Genomic DNA, 17,178 nt, shown 5'->3' with positions numbered 1-17,178 from the left:
TTAGAGGTTTACAGGTTTATTTAGGGGCGGCGATGTGGGGGGCCGGAGGTTTAGGGGATAATAGGTTTATTTAGTGTTGGTGAGCGGTGGTTTAGGGATTAATATATTTAAATAGTGTTGGCGATGTGGGTGGGTGGGTGGGTGGGCGGCAGATTAGGGGTTAATAACTTTATTTAATAGTTGTGATGTGGGTGGGTGGCAGATTAGGGGTTAATAGGTAGTTTATAGGTGTTAGTGTACTTTGTAACAGTTTAGTTATGAGTTTTGTGAAATACTTTTGTTACACAAAATTCATAACTACTGCTCTCAGATGGTAGTACGGATCGTGTCGGTATAGGCTGTAACGCAAGCATTTTAGCCGGACCACACAACCTGAAAATCCCGTACTCAAACGTCATTTTCTTTAGTGCGGAATGGACGTTACAGGCTTAAATGCTTGCGGTATAGCTATACCCCCACGACTCGTAAAATATGCGTTACTGGCCATTACATGCGCAATGGCCAATATTTCAGTGTTAAAAGCTGTCAAAACTCGTAATCTAGGCCATAGGAAGTAATAGTTGTACTACAGCAGTGCTTGAGAATCTTGCTCACGTGGCAGAATTGGTGACAATTTGTGTCTCTGCCTCTTTCAGTAGTGGATGTCTATAGCTTGTTCCCCTAAGAAACATAGCAGGTTTGTTATGCACTCTCTGTTTAAACACTTGACATTGTAGTATAAAATGTTTGTGTAGTAAAGTATTTTATTTTGTCCTCTTTTTCTGCAATTTAACTCTTAACATTGTGGGCATCCCAATTCTCCTGACTTGTTATAAAATAATGGGCACTGCCATGTTAAAACCTAAGTTTCCCTCTTATCTAATCTTCAGAGGCCAATTATGGATAGGTATAGTGTACAAGTCTGTGTGTGGAATATAAGAATGTTATAGGGATTTTATTAGTTATGTTAATATTGTTATATTTATTCCACACAACCATTGTTTACACAATTTATCAATAATCAATAATTGTCCTCAGCAGAAGACATTTGATAAGGGAAAACCTAAGTTTTACATGGTGGGGCTTGTTACCTTAAAGCAACTGATGTACTTTATGAAAAGTAAAACTTTATGGCGCTACTACATACTATTCTCTGGCTTTGAATACATAGATACTTAGGGGCCTGATTACTATGGTGCGAGCGGACATGGTCCAATATAGCGGATCATGTCCGCTGCACATCAATAAATGCTAACAGCATACGATAAATGCTGACAGCAGTTCTTGTGACCTGCTGGTGCAATGCCGCCCCCTGCAGATTTGCGGCCAATCGGCTGTTATCAGGGGGTGTCAATCAACCAGATCATATTCGATCGGGCTGATTTCTGTCTGCCGCCTCAGAGCAGACAGACAAGTAATGGAGCAGCGGTCTTTAGACCATATGGAGCGTGATAAATATGCCCCTTAGTATCAGGGGTCAAGTCGAGTGGGAATGCATTAGAAAGGAGTTCCTGCACTATTTTTGCAGGAGGAACAAAGTTCCCTCTGGACAGAGAACAGAAATGATTTAGTAAACTGCTGATGCTGGTGGGAGGAGCTGGAGTACAATCTGGTTAGAGGAATAGTGAGATCCTCTAGTAATGGGCAGTATCTCAGGCCCAAACCAAACCAAAAGTGTATAGATTATATACATATAAATGCAGTGTGTGTGTGTGTAAGTGTGTTTTTATATAAATCAATATTAATTGTGAGGGAGGGTGGAAGTCTTGGTGAGTTTCCACACTTTTTTTTGTAAGATTTGCCTGTTTAGTATGTATTTAATGTTTAATGTCCCTTTAATCTGAGACACATTGCCTTTAAGCATTGCTTGACCTCTCTTTATTGACCTTGTCTGTATCCAGAAGGAAATAAAGTGCCAGAGCAGACCCACTGCCTCTGTGCCTGGACGAGTGGCTGAGCTAGTGGATTCAGTCAGACAGGTACTGCATAGCCATTAGTTACTTGTGTGGGAAACAGAGAAATCACCTTACAGTAAAAATCTGCTTTACTTTCCACTAACAGCCATAGCCAGTCTCCTGAGCATTCAAGAGAGGATGCTGATTCCCCTGGTGTGTAACTAACCTCCTGGTGCACTAGGATAAAAAGAGAATAATGAGAGGGGGCAGCCATTTTGTACTAATCTATTTTATCCCTATAAGGAACCTGCATTATAAACTCTGATTGTAACTGTATTGATTTGTATTGTTAGCAACAATTGTACAAACATTTTGTCACCTGCACTACTGAGGAGGGGGGTGGAGAAAGGAAGAGGGGAGGGGGGTGGAGAAAGGAAGAGGGGAGGGGGGTAGAAACCAGTCTAAGCAGGGGCATTATCACCCTGTGCTTATGGCTGGTCGTAGCTTAATCTCTTCCACTCCTCCAAAGCATTGTTTTTATAACCTATAAAGAGACATGAAGTCAAAATCAAAATGATTATTATGTTATTTGTAGACACAGATTCTGCAGACAGAGCATGTAATTTGTCTTTTATATATTCATGTAAGGATTTAAATATAAATGTACTACAAATATTATATAAAACCAAAACATTTTATTTCATTATTCAGACTGATCAGACAATGTACTTCTATTATAAATGTTGCTTCATACTCTTGGTATCCTTTATTGAAGGAGCAGCAATGCACTACTGGGAGCTAGCTGACAACATCAGTAAGCCAATGACAAGAGGCATATATGTGCAACAACCAATCAGCAACTAGCTCTCAGCTCCTGAGCCTACTTAGGTATGGTTTTTAACAAAGGATAGCTAAAGAACAAAGCACATTTCATAAAAGAAGTAAAGTGGAAAGTTGTTTAAAATTGTATGCCCTATCTAATGTTTTGGGTTGCATGTCCCTTTAATATAAAGGATGTTACTGGTGTTGAGCTCATATGTCTTTCCACATTGACCTATTTCTTATTTTAGTAACTTTTCTTACTTTTTTCCTTCTCTCTGAAACCCAATAGTGAAGCTCTAGGTTTGGCTGTTTCTTGACACTTTAGATCAGACATCCTCAAACTTTGCCCTCTGGCGTTTTTGGAACTACATTTCCCATGATGCTTAGCCAGCTGATATACTGAGCATAATGTGACATGTAGTTCCAAAATCTCTGGAGGGTCACGTTTGAGGATGTCTGAGCTAGATCATCTGAGCATCTAGTAAATCTTTATTACAGCAGAAGAGAGTGCAGGGCACAGAGTATTGCACAGGTGTCTGTCTTGTAAATTAACCTTTACAGCAGAAGAGAGTGCAGGGGCACAGAGTATTGCACAGGTGTTTGTCTTGTAAATTAACCTTTACAGCAGAAGAGAGTGCAGGGGCACAGAGTATTGTACAGGTGTCTGTCTTGTAAATCAACCTTTACAGCAGAAGAGAGTGCAGGGGCACAGAGTATTGCACAGGTGTCTGTCTTGTAAATCAACCTTTACAGCAGAAGAGAGTGCAGGGGCACAGAGTATTGCACAGGTGTCTGTCTTATAAATCAACCTTTACAGCAGAAGAGAGTGCAGGGGCACAGAGTATTGCACAGGAGTTTGTCTTGAAAATCAACCTTTACAGCAGAAGAGAGTGCAGGACACAGAGTATTGTACAGGTGTTTGTCTTGAAAATGAACCTTTACAGCAGAAGAGAGTGCAGGGCACAGAGTATTGCACAGGTGTCTGTCTTGTAAATCATCCTTTAGGAATTGGGGGAAGAACTACAATACATGGGGTGTGCAGCCCCTCAGTAGAACCATCACTATATTTATTTGATTAAGACAAGAAAGGGTGTACACACTGCCTGGTCTAGAGAGACCAATAAGGGCAAAGGATTCAGGGGTTTGTTTTATGACCTGATCCTCCCCCCCCCATGCTCTGCATATATTTATTTAATCGTTAGATTACAAATTAATAAATTCCTGTTTTTCTTGCCGGTGTTCTTAATCCTCCCTATACATTCCTGGCCTCCAGTTGTGAAAAATATATAAAGCGAACATAAGCTAAAATTCTTACAGTTGGAAGACTGATGGCAGCAGGTTTTACCAGTGCCTAGGGCAGCACAAAAACTAAACAGCCCTAGATCTAGATATTACAGGTGTAACTGGCACCATTAGGCACACATCAAAATGAATTCAAAGCAATATTCTCAAACATTCAGAGGGTCAGAGATGCGATGCAGTAATTGTTTCATGCACCAAAGACAAAAAACAGGAACATATATAAACTATATTAGCAGCTTTGTTCTAATAACGAAAACCAACAGCTCAAAAGAAATAAGCAAATACAGCTCTCATAAACTTCACAAAATAAATCAATAAAAGGATTTCACTCCTTAAAATGAGAAGAATGTCTACAGTCTTATTACATTGTACAAATAGGGGGATATTTATCAAAGGTACGTCGGACCTGATCTGACAATGCGGATCAGGTCTGAAATACCTCGCTGAATGCAGAGAGCAATACACTCTCCGTATTCAGCATTGCACCAGCAGCTGGTGCAACGCCGCCCCCTGCAGACTCGGAGCCGCGAGCAGGGGGGTGTCTGCCTGCTCAGAGCAGGCGGACAGGGGTATGGAGCAGCGGAAACACAGGCCCTCAAGCTCCATTCAGAGCTTGATAGATAGGCCCTATTGTGTCAGGTCCAAACGCCAAGTTTGTTCTAAAATATCCCTTTAGAACAAAAATATACACAATAACTTTATATCAGGGATAGGCACGATTCAAGGCTGTGGCGGACATTTTCTAAAGTAAAGAACTTTAGTGAAGGACACCAAGGTACATTTACAATTAAAACTATTATTTTATAGTGCTGAATTTTATTATACTGATGCAGATACTACTGATCCTATAACCAGCCCTTGTCTGGCTATACCCATGTGCCAGTGTCACTTCTGTGTCTTTGTATAGAGCAGGGTGTTATTATACAGATGCAGAAGATACACATCCAGTATTTCACTCAGGCTTTATTTATTCCATAACTTATCGCTAAATATTGCTAGCAGTCTCTTGACAAGCCACTAATTTAATTCACACTAAATATTTTCCCTTTCCTATTATTTAATCAGAAAGAAAATATATACTAAGGTTATGATTCACAACCTTACTGTATCTTTTCTTTCTATTTAAATACTACTTATAATAAACCTCAGGTGCTGGTTAAAGTGCTTTACCTTTGCATATAAAGCTCCAGGGACACAGTGGCAGCTTGCTTCTTGAATCTTCCCTCACTCAGAGTCATTTTCTAGTACTAAGCGGCATCATGTGGGAGTGGCCACAACCCTGCAAAACGTGGCGCTGCATGTGTTAAGGAGGAGTCAGGACCAGTATTCATCTGTCTTACTCCTCCCTCCCCACAGCAAAATGGGCGGCGGACACTGCAAGGGCCAGTCACGGACACCAGTGTCCATGTACGGACACCTTGCCTATCCCTGCTTTATATATTAATAATAAAATACACTGAACAGTGGAAGAATCAAACCATACAAAAAGCTTCTAAGCAATGTCAGCCAGATCTCATGGCCATATACTTAAAGGGACATGAAACCCAAATAATTTTTTTTCGTGATTCAGATAAATTATGACATTTTAATCGACTTTCCAATTTACTTCTGTTCTCTAATTAGCTTTGTTCTCTTGGTATCCTTTGTTGAAAATAATATCTAGCTAGTCTCAGAAGCTGCAATGCACTACTGCGAACTAGCTGCTGATTGTTGGCTGTACCGATATACCTCTTGTCATTGGTTCACCCAATGAGTCCTATTTATTAAAGGTCTGTCAGATCTCGCTGAATGCGGAGAGCAATACACTCTCCGTATTCAGCATTGCACCAGCAGCTCTTTAGACCGCGCCGGATGTCTTGAAGATGGAGCCGCTCTGCAACGGATGGATGAAGACTTCGGCCCGCTTGGATGAAGACTTCAGCCCGGTTGGATGAAGATAGAAGATGCCATCTGGATGAAGACTTCTGCCCGGTTGGATGAAGACTTCGGCCCGCCTGGATGAAGACTTCTGCTGGCTTTGCTGAGGACTTCTGCCACTTCGTTGAGGATAGATGTCGGGTCTTCAAAAACTGTAAGTGGATCTTCGGGGGTTAGTGTTAGTTTTTATTTTTATTTTATTTTGTGTAACTTAGTGTTTTTTATTTTGTGTAACTTAGTTGTTATTTTTTTGTAACTTAGTAATTTTTTATTGTAGATTTAAATAACTTGAGTAGGGTTAGGTTTTTAGAAATGTAATATAGTTAATTTAATTTGTAGTTTAATGTAATTTTAGTATAACAGTTAGGGTAGGTTAATTAATAGTTTAATATAGTTTTATGTAATTTTAGTATAATAGTTAGGGTAGATTAATAAATAGTTTAATGTAATTTTAGTATATTAGTTAGGGTGGGTTAATTATTAGTTTAATATAGTTTAATGTAATTTTAGTATAATAGTTAGGGTAGGTTAATTATTAGTTTAATATAGTTTAATTTAATTTTACAGGTAAGTTTAAATTTATTATAATATAGGGATGAGTTAATATTTAATGTAAAGTTAGAAGGTTGTTAGGTTTAGGGGTTAATAGGTTTAGTAAGTGATAGTGATGTGGGAGGCCAGGGGTTTAGGGGTTAATACATTTATTTAGTTGCGGAGGGGTCTAGGAGTGGCGGGATAGGGGTTAATAACATTATGTAGGTGGCGACGATGTCGGGAGCGGCGGAATAGGGGTTAATCATGTTATTACAGTTGCTGTGATGTCGGGGGTGGCAGATTAGGGGTGTTTAGACTCTGGGAACATGTTAGGGTGTTAGGTGTAAACGTAACTTTTATTCTACCATAGAAATCAATGGGATATCGGGCAGCAGCGAACATGATCTTTCGCTGCTTTCAGACTCCCATTGATTCCTATGGCATCCGCAGCCTCCAGGGTGGCGGATTGGAAATCCGGTACGCTGGGCCGGAATAGTGGCGAGCGTACCTGTTAGCAGTTTGATAACTTGCAAAAGAATTCAGATAGTGCCAAATTTGTATTCAGAACATCTGTAATGATGTAAGCATCGATCTGTGTCGGACTGAGACCAGCGGATCGTATGTTACGTCACAAATTTCAACTTTTACCGGTCTGTAGGCTTTAATAAATAAGGCGAATCAGGCTCGACAAAATTACGCTGCAGAATTTCAGCGTATTTGCGGTTGACGGCTTGATAAATAGGCCTCAATAAATGTATTGAGAGTTATATAACATTAGGAGGTCTACTATTTCTGCACACTCAGTCCATTTATAATGGCATGTTCTTGAGTACCATGGATTGAGACTTAAATCATCAAAAAGTTATTTCATATACAAAACTAAACCTAAACGAACAATTTTCCATACATTTTATATCTTGCAGCTATTATAAAAAGTCTTTGGGAATGCATTAAAGGGACATTATACGCTCATTTTTTTCTTTGCATAAATGTTTTGTAGATTATCTATTTATATAGCCCAAAAAGTTGTTGTTTTTTTAAAAATCTATAGTTTTGCTTATTTTTAAATAACATTGCTCTGATTTTCAAACTCTTAGCCAAGCCCCAAAGTTTTTTGAGAATACCGTCAGCTACCTACTCCAGCTTGCTCCTATTTGTGTAAAGGGTCTTTTCATATGCAAAAGAAGGGGTAAGAGGGAGTGTCTTATTTCCCACTTGCAGTGGGTGTTCCAATAACCTTTTCAACAGAGCTAAACTGAGAGCTTCTAAGTATGTTTTTAAACAGTTTTATACTGGATTTTTATATCAGTATCTGTACATCTTATTCTTTATAGTAGTGTCTATTACATGCAGTTATATGAAAATTGGTGTATACTGTCCCTTTAAGGGAAAATTAATTTTACAGTATGTCCTTTCACCTTTTACCATACATAAATAATTCCTTTTTTTATGGGATCTCATTAAATGTACTATGATCTGGGACAAGTAGAACGGATCCCCTCGTATATAAACACAACACAATGTGTTTCTTTTCCCACAGCTTAAAGTCTAGACGCTACACAAACAGTTAATTGACGAGCAGTTCCTCAATCAAAAATTGTGTGTTTTCATGACATTTCCGTTAGTTGCCACATGTTGCATCAGTGACTCTAGTGTACGTCTCTGGGTTTGTGTATTATGTGTTAGAGGGGGGTCTCTCTCAGCTCCCTGACATCTGGGGAGTGAAGACATGCGTTGCCCATGGGAGGTCTCATTCTCCACTGAGCACAATCTGCAGCTCTACAGTTATAACACATAATGATACGAGAATACCAAAGAGCATATTATCAGAGCTAGAGAATTAGAACAGGTGAGGATGCTCTGAAATCTGTGATAGGAAACAAAGAATCCAAACAGAATAAAAATAAAAAAACAGAAAACAAAGTTGGTTCATTTTTGAGATTCTTAAAAATATATATAATAATAATAACAAACCAAATGCATGTGGTGGTCTCTTTTGTTACCCCCCCCATGACAGATAATGTATTGTTTATTTTAGGGTAAACTACTGCTAATCTTTCTAGTGTATATAGGGGGCTTTGTTATGTCAGCACCTACAAAGGGCTAAAAGTAATTTATTCCTGTGCCATTTATGTGATCCATGTGCCACGCCTGATTGGCACACCAGTCTTACTCTTCTCACAAGACACAGTGCTCTATGCCTGGGTGCAAGGTTTTAAAAAGTGAAAACTGGCATGGGTTTAAAAAGAACATGGTCTAATGTGTGCTATAGGGCAGATTGAGGGTGTAGTTTGGAAGAGGAGACATTTCAGTGTATCTATGGGCTAAAGCCCCTGGTCTTTTTGCCACCAAACAATAATAACAAATACTTTAGCTATAAAACTTACAGGAGTATCAGCATTATAAGGTGCATCCCATAAAAGAAAGCCAATAATATTTAAAGAAAATAAAGTGCCCAGCACCAAGAGATACACCAGATCATTTCTCCATTTACAATCACCCATAGAGCAGAAAATGAGCTTAGGATTTATTTATTTTTAATTTATTTTAAGGCAGGGAAGCAGAACAAAATCTAGGTGAACTTCTGTTTGTGACAAGGTATTGATATAAGAAAATTACAGATATAGGGGCTGAATGATCAAGGGCCAAATGGCCCCTGTTTCCGCTTGAGCCTTTAGGCTTGCCAGAAACAGTAGTTAAGAAGCAGCGGTCTTAAGACTGCTGCTCCTTAACTGGTCCGCTGCCTCTGAGGCTTTAGACATCAATCCACCCGATCCGATACAATCGGGTTGATTGACACCCCATGCTAGTGCAAATCTGCAGGGTGCGGCATTGCACGAGCAGTTCACCAGAACTGCTGGTGCAATGATAAATGCCAAGAGCATATGCTGTCGGCATTCAGCGATGTCTGGTGGACATGATACCCTACAGCCAGACATTGGTAAATCGGACCCCTAAAGTCCATGTTAAAAGTCACTGGTGAGAACTCACCTACAATATTATATATAGAACATTGCAAAATGACAAGAATTAGCTCAATTCACGAGAAGAAAATTATACATGGACAAAAACTAAAAAAAAAAAAGCAGTGTCACTGAATAAAACCTTTGCAAATCCAAATGAGGGGCTGGATGTGGGCTTCCAACACATTCTAAAAACGTGCTCATTTTTGTTTGTTTTTTAACCTAAACCTTATGTTTCTTTAATGATTCAGACAGAGCACAAAGCTTTAAACAACTTTCCAATTTATTTATGTTGTCAAATTTGCTTCATTCTCTTGTTATGGTTTGTTGAAGGAGCAGCAATGCGCACTGGGAGCTAGCTGAACACAGCGGGTGAGTCAATAACAAGAGGCCAATATGTGCAGCCACCAATCAGCAGCAAGCTCCCAATAACTCATTGCTGCTCCTGAGCCATCCTATGCATTTCCACAAAGATTACCAAGAGAACAAAACAAACTAGATAATAGAAGTAAATTGGAAAGTTGTTTAAAATGGCTGCTCTATCTGAATCTGCATGTCCTTTTCAGCATGCAGAACTCATAATGACTCCATTGCCCTGTGAATTATTTTGCCTCACAGATGAGCCACTATTTCAAAGCCAACAAGGTTGTCTCATTTTTCTTTCTCTGTTGTTTTCCAAGTGTATTGTGTGCCTATGTTAGTGTTGTAGTGTTATATATGTATAGTGTATCACAGAGGGTAGTGTTGTAGTGTTATATATGTATAGTGTATCACAGAGGGTAGTGTTGTAGTGTTATATATGTATAGTGTATCACAGAGGGTAGTATTGTAGTGTTATATATGTATAGTGTATCACAGAGGGTAGTGTTGTAGTGTTATATATGTATAGTGTATCACAGAGGGTAGTGTTGTAGTGTTATATATGTATAGTGTATCACAGAGGGTAGTGTTGTAGTGTTATATATGTATAGTGTATCACAGAGGGTAGTATTGTAGTGTTATATATGTATAGTGTATCACAGAGGGTAGTGTTGTAGTGTTATATATGTATAGTGTATCACAGAGAGTAGTGTTGTAGTGTTATATATGTATAGTGTATCACAGAGGGTAGTGTTGTAGTGTTATATATGTATAGTGTATCACAGAGGGTAGTGTTGCAGTGTTATATATGTATAGTGTATCACAGAGGGTATTATTGTAGTGTTATATATGTATAGTGTATCACAGAGGGTAGTGTTGTAGTGTTATATATGTATAGTGTATCACAGAGGGTAGTGTTGTAGTGTTATATATGTATAGTGTATCACAGAGAGTAGTGTTGTAGTGTTATATATGTATAGTTTATCTCAGAGAGTAGTGTTGTAGTGTCATATATGTATAGTGTATCACAGAGGGTAGTGTTGCAGTGTTATATATGTATAGTGTATCACAGAGGGTAGTGTTGTAGTGTTATATATGTATAGTGTATCACAGAGGGTAGTGTTGTAGTGTTATATATGTATAGTGTATCACAGAGGGTAGTGTTGTAGTGTTATATATGTATAGTGTATCACAGAGGGTATTATTGTAGTGTTATATATGTATAGTGTATCACAGAGGGTAGTGTTGTAGTGTTATATATGTATAGTGTATCACAGAGGGTAGTGTTGTAGTGTTATATATGTATAGTGTATCACAGAGGGTAGTGTTGTAGTGTTATATATGTATAGTGTATCACAGAGTGTAGTGTTGTAGTGTTATATATGTATAGTGTATCACAGAGAGTAGTGTTGTAGTGTTATATATGTATAGTGTATCACAGAGAGTAGTGTTGTAGTGTTATATATGTATAGTGTATCACAGAGAGTAGTGTTGTAGTGTTATATATGTATAGTGTATCACAGAGAGTAGTGTTGTAGTGTTATATATGTATAGTGTATCACAGAGGGTAGTGTTGTAGTGTTATATATGTATAGTGTATCACAGAGGGTAGTGTTGTAGTGTTATATATGTATAGTGTATCACAGAGGGTAGTGTTGTAGTGTTATATATGTATAGTGTATCACAGAGGGTAGTGTTGTAGTGTTATATATGTATAGTGTATCACAGAGAGTAGTGTTGTAGTGTTATATATGTATAGTGTATCACAGAGAGTAGTGTTGTAGTGTTATATATGTATAGTGTATCACAGAGGGTAGTGTTGTAGTGTTATATATGTATAGTGTATCACAGAGGGTAGTGTTGTAGTGTTATATATGTATAGTGTATCACAGAGGGTAGTGTTGTAGTGTTATATATGTAAAGTGTATCACAGAGGGTAGTATTGTAGTGTTATATATGTATAGTGTATCACAGAGGGTAGTGTTGTAGTGTTATATATGTATAGTGTATCACAGAGGGTAGTGTTGTAGTGTTATATATGTAAAGTGTATCACAGAGGGTAGTGTTGTAGTGTTATATATGTATAGTGTATCACAGAGGGTAGTGTTGTAGTGTTATATATGTATAGTGTATCACAGAGGGTAGTGTTGTAGTGTTATATATGTATAGTGTATCACAGAGAGTAGTGTTGTAGTGTTATATATGTATAGTGTATCACAGAGGGTAGTGTTGTAGTGTTATATATGTATAGTGTATCACAGAGGGTAGTGTTGCAGTGTTATATATGTATAGTGTATCACAGAGGGTAGTGTTGCAGTGTTATATATGTATAGTGTATCACAGAGGGTAGTGTTGCAGTGTTATATATGTATAGTGTATCACAGAGGGTAGTGTTGTAGTGTTATATATGTATAGTGTATCACAGAGAGTAGTGTTGTAGTGTTATATATGTATAGTGTATCACAGAGGGTAGTGTTGTAGTGTTATATATGTATAGTGTATCACAGAGGGTATTATTGTAGTGTTATATATGTATAGTGTATCACAGAGGGTAGTGTTGTAGTGTTATATATGTATAGTGTATCACAGAGGGTAGTGTTGTAGTGTTATATATGTATAGTGTATCACAGAGGGTAGTGTTGCAGTGTTATATATGTATAGTGTATCACAGAGGGTAGTGTTGTAGTGTTATATATGTATAGTGTATCACAGAGAGTAGTGTTGTAGTGTTATATATGTATAGTGTATCACAGAGGGTAGTGTTGTAGTGTTATATATGTAAAGTGTATCACAGAGGGTAGTATTGTAGTGTTATATATGTATAGTGTATCACAGAGGGTAGTGTTGTAGTGTTATATATGTATAGTGTATCACAGAGGGTAGTGTTGTAGTGTTATATATGTATGGTGTATCACAGAGGGTAGTGTTGTAGTATCATATATGTATAGTGTATCACAGAGGGTAGTGATGTAGTGTTATATATGTATAGTGTATCACAGAGGGTAGTGTTGTAGTGTTATATATGTATAGTGTATCACAGAGGGTAGTATTGTAGTGTTATATATGTATAGTGTATCACAGAGGGTAGTGTTGTAGTGTTATATATGTATAGTGTATCACAGAGGGTAGTGTTGCAGTGTTATATATGTATAGTGTATCACAGAGGGTAGTGTTGTAGTGTTATATATGTATAGTGTATCACAGAGGGTAGTATTGTAGTGTTATATATGTATAGTGTATCACAGAGGGTAGTGTTGCAGTGTTATATATGTATAGTGTATCACAGAGGGTAGTGTTGCAGTGTTATATATGTATAGTGTATCACAGAGGGTAGTGTTGCAGTGTTATATATGTATAGTGTATCACAGAGGGTAGTGTTGCAGTGTTATATATGTATAGTGTATCACAGAGGGTAGTGTTGCAGTGTTATATATGTATAGTGTATCACAGAGAGTAGTGTTGTAGTGTTATATATGTATAGTGTATCACAGAGGGTAGTGTTGTAGTGTTATATATGTATAGTGTATCACAGAGGGTAGTGTTGCAGTGTTATATATGTATAGTGTATCACAGAGGGTAGTGTTGCAGTGTTATATATGTATAGTGTATCACAGAGGGTAGTGTTGCAGTGTTATATATGTATAGTGTATCACAGAGAGTAGTGTTGTAGTGTTATATATGTATAGTGTATCACAGAGAGTAGTGTTGTAGTGTTATATATGTGTAGTGTATCACAGAGAGTAGTGTTGTAGTGTTATATATGTATAGTGTATCACAGAGGGTAGTGTTGCAGTGTTATATATGTATAGTGTATCACAGAGGGTAGTGTTGTAGTGTTATATATGTAAAGTGTATCACAGAGGGTAATGTTGTAGTGTTATATATGTATAGTGTATCACAGAGGGTAGTGTTGTAGTGTTATATATGTATAGTGTATCACAGAGGGTAGTGTTGTAGTGTTATATATGTATAGTGTATCACAGAGGGTGTATTGTCCCCTGTTTTAATCCACTTGCTTGAAAGACGTTTTTGTGAGTCGGATTATTGACAGTGAAATGGTTGCTAAACAGATGTTGTTTCATCGGTTATAAGGGACCTGATCGTACCATTCACGGCTAAGACGAGGGGAGGTTACAAATCTTATTGAATTCTGCAATGTTGCAGCAAGTTGTTGTATTTTATTTAGTTATTAGTTTCACTAATTAGTTTTTTTTCTCAACTAGCCCATTGTGGGATACAGAAATCTCAGCAGATGTGCTGGTACATGGTTTGTACCAATAATTCTTGTTAAACCCTATAATTATTTACTGAAAGTTTACAATATTGCAAAAGACTTCAATAATGTGAAATCAACAAAGGCTAATTCATCTTAACTGACATTATTAAAGGGACATAATACCTATATGTTCAATCATTTGAAAGTCATGCAGCATAACTGTAAAAAGCTGACATCTCTATGAAGAAAAAAAAAGATTTTACCTAAAAATATATTTAGCTGATAAATAAGAAGAGTTATCCCTCAGCTACTGTCCAGCTGCAAGTTGGAAAAACAAAACAATAGCCAGTCAGTATCAACACTCATGCGATCATGCTTTGCTTTACTGTAATCTCGTGAGATTTCACTGAAATCTTGTGAGACTTCATAGTAAACTTCCTTAAAGGGACACTGAACCCATTTTTTTTTTTCATGATTCAGATAGAACATGAAATTTTAAGCAACTTTCTAATTTACTCCTATTATCAAATTTTCTTCGTTCTCTTGCTATCTTTATTTTATAAGCAGGAATGTAAATCTTAGCAGCCAGCCTATTTTAGGTTCAGCACCATGGATAGCGCTTACTTATTGGAGGCTTACATTTACCCACCAATAAGCAAGCATAACCCAGATTCTCAACCAAAAATGGGTCGGCTCCTATGCATCACATCTTTACTTTTTAAATAAAGATAGCAAGAGAACAAAGAAAATTTGATAATAGGAGTAAATTAGAAAGTTGCTTAAAATTGCATGCTCTATCTGAATCATGAAAGAAAAAAATTGGGTTTAGTGTCCCATTAAACTGAGAAGGGAAATAACATGACTGTGTCTGCACATGCCAGATGCACACTCTCTTTCAAGTCCTGGGACTAGCATTCTGATTGTCTGCTCCAAGTTCCTTTACAATGGAATGTGGCTACTGAGGAAATGATGGGGTAAAATATTTTTTTTTTACATAGAGATGCTCAGTCAGCTTTTTACAGCTACGCTGCATCACTTTCAAGTGCTTTAACTTTTGGGTATTATGTCCCTTTAAAGCAAGTTCGCTAAACACACAAAGCAGCTGCAATAACTAGTGGAACCCAGAGTAAACATCTGCTAGTCCTCTTACACTTGAGACACTGGGAAACACCTGCTTCATTATTTTTATATTCAAACAGTCTGAGATAGGCAACCACAAGTTCAACAAAACAAAACAATCAGAATCACCAAGTCTAATTTTAAATAAATCTGTGAAGAAATGTTTAAAATAAAACGGTTGCCTATATCATTCACAAAGCACATAGCAAGGTCTAATGCACACTCCAAAAAGGATCCAAAAATAACAGCTTTAATTAAACCACAATTTGGATTCTCCAGAGGGAAATCTGAATTATAGTTATTCTATATTCATCCTACAGTATTATTGTTTTCCTATATTATAATGTGTGCACATATTCTGCCCTTTATAACAGAGAATCCAATCATTTTATTAAAGTTAAAGGGACTCAAAACCCAATTTTTCTTTTATTCAGATTGAGCCTTCTATTTTTCAGCTTACAGTGATGTAAAGCTAGGTACCTCCCTACCCTTTATGACCTATGTAAATGTTTTCTGATTATAGTACACCACTACTGTATACTTAAAGGGACATTAAACACTGCTAGATAGAATGATATATTCAAAGAAAAGATTAGTCTGTGAATAACATGTATATGTATTTTTTAAAGTTTCATTAGTGACAAAATAAGTGTAAAGTTTTAGTGCCTATAAAACAATGGGAGCTGCCATGTTGTAACTTAGGCAACCTTCTCTGCTGTGACCAATTAGGGACAGTTATAAATAGGTATAAAGGTATAAATAGGTAATATTCTAACAGGAACTGAAAGCTCACAATTTCAGAATGGAATTACAGTAAAAGGGAACAAAATAAATAATGAAAGTATATTGTAGATTGTTTGTCATATATATACAATTTATCATTTTATGTTACAATCTCAAAGTGTTTAATGTCTCTTTAATGTTAGTGATGCATACGGTGTTGTCATGTTGTAAATAAATGATAATAATTAAATAATAATGTATAACATTGTTAAAAGCACTGTTGCAAAACTGCTGTCATATAGTGCCCCCGACATGTGCACATTCCTGAGACTACCTATGTATGTCATTTAACAAAGGATGCAAAAGAACAAAGTAAATTTGATAATAGAACTACAATTAATTTTTTTTATAAAAATCGGATTTCATGTCACTTTAAGAATGAGCAATATTAAATATCTTACAACAACAGCACCAAGAAACTAGACTCAGTTATAAGGTATCTCTACTAAGTTAAAGGGACTCTAAACTAAAAATGAAACTGTCATGAATCAGCTAGAGCAGCAATTTAAAAAAACTAACATCCAACTTGCTTCCATTATTAATCTTTTTATATATACTCTTTCTAAGGTACCAGATTCTACTGAGCATGTGCTGACATATACAGTATATGCGTTTTGCGATTGGCTAGTGGCTGTCCCGTGATACAGGAAGAATGGAAGTAACTTTGAGATGTGCAATTCTGCTGTATTTAATGTCCCTTTAATGGATTCACTTTAAATATCCCAGGTGTATATTCCTAACCAGTAGGTCTGCGCATTGGGCAGTTTCGTAAGCTGCTATTTTTGGAGCTGGGAAAGTGCCCCACAATTAGATCTGGATCTGCACTGATCTTAGTGAGTTGCATTTTCAAAAGAAGGAATTTGGCACAGAAAACACGAGCGTCTTCTTACGGATTCAGCAGCTAACGAAACTGCCCAATGCGCAGGGCTAATTACCCATGATCCAAACACACAGTACAGCTGACCCAGAGTAAGTGCCAAGTACTGAGAGCAATTCTCATGTGAGTACAGCTAAAAGGGACATGGTTGTCAGTACAGCTAAAAGGGACATGGTTGTCAGTACAGCTAAAAGGGACACGAATGTCAGTACAGCTAAAAGGGACACGAATGTCAGTACAGCTAAAAGGGACACGGTTATCAGTACAGCTAAAAGGGACACAAATGTCAGTACAGCTAAAAGGGACACAAATGTCAGTACAGCTAAAAGGGACACGGTTATCAGTACAGCTAAAAGGGATACAAATGTCAGTACAGCTAAAAGGGACACGGTTATCAGTACAGCTAAAAGG

At 37.3% G+C, this 17,178-nt stretch overlaps 1 protein-coding gene across 1 annotated transcript in view; it reads right to left on the bottom strand.

Annotated features, from left to right (window-relative positions):
• The window catches only part of TRIM66 (tripartite motif containing 66), a 204,052-nt gene extending 187,223 nt beyond the window's left edge, over positions 1-16,829 (bottom strand). Inside the window, exon 1 of the mRNA XM_053689342.1 lies at positions 16,826-16,829. Within this exon, the coding sequence (XP_053545317.1) occupies positions 16,826-16,829 (4 nt within the window). The remainder of the gene's footprint in view (positions 1-16,825) is intronic.
• Positions 16,830-17,178: the final 349 nt, after the last annotated feature.

This window comes from Bombina bombina, chromosome 7 (genome assembly GCF_027579735.1).
Source record: "Bombina bombina isolate aBomBom1 chromosome 7, aBomBom1.pri, whole genome shotgun sequence".
Lineage (NCBI taxonomy): Eukaryota > Metazoa > Chordata > Amphibia > Anura > Bombinatoridae > Bombina > Bombina bombina.
The sequence above is the reverse complement of the archived record's forward strand: the minus strand, read 5'-3'. Positions and strand labels throughout refer to the sequence as shown.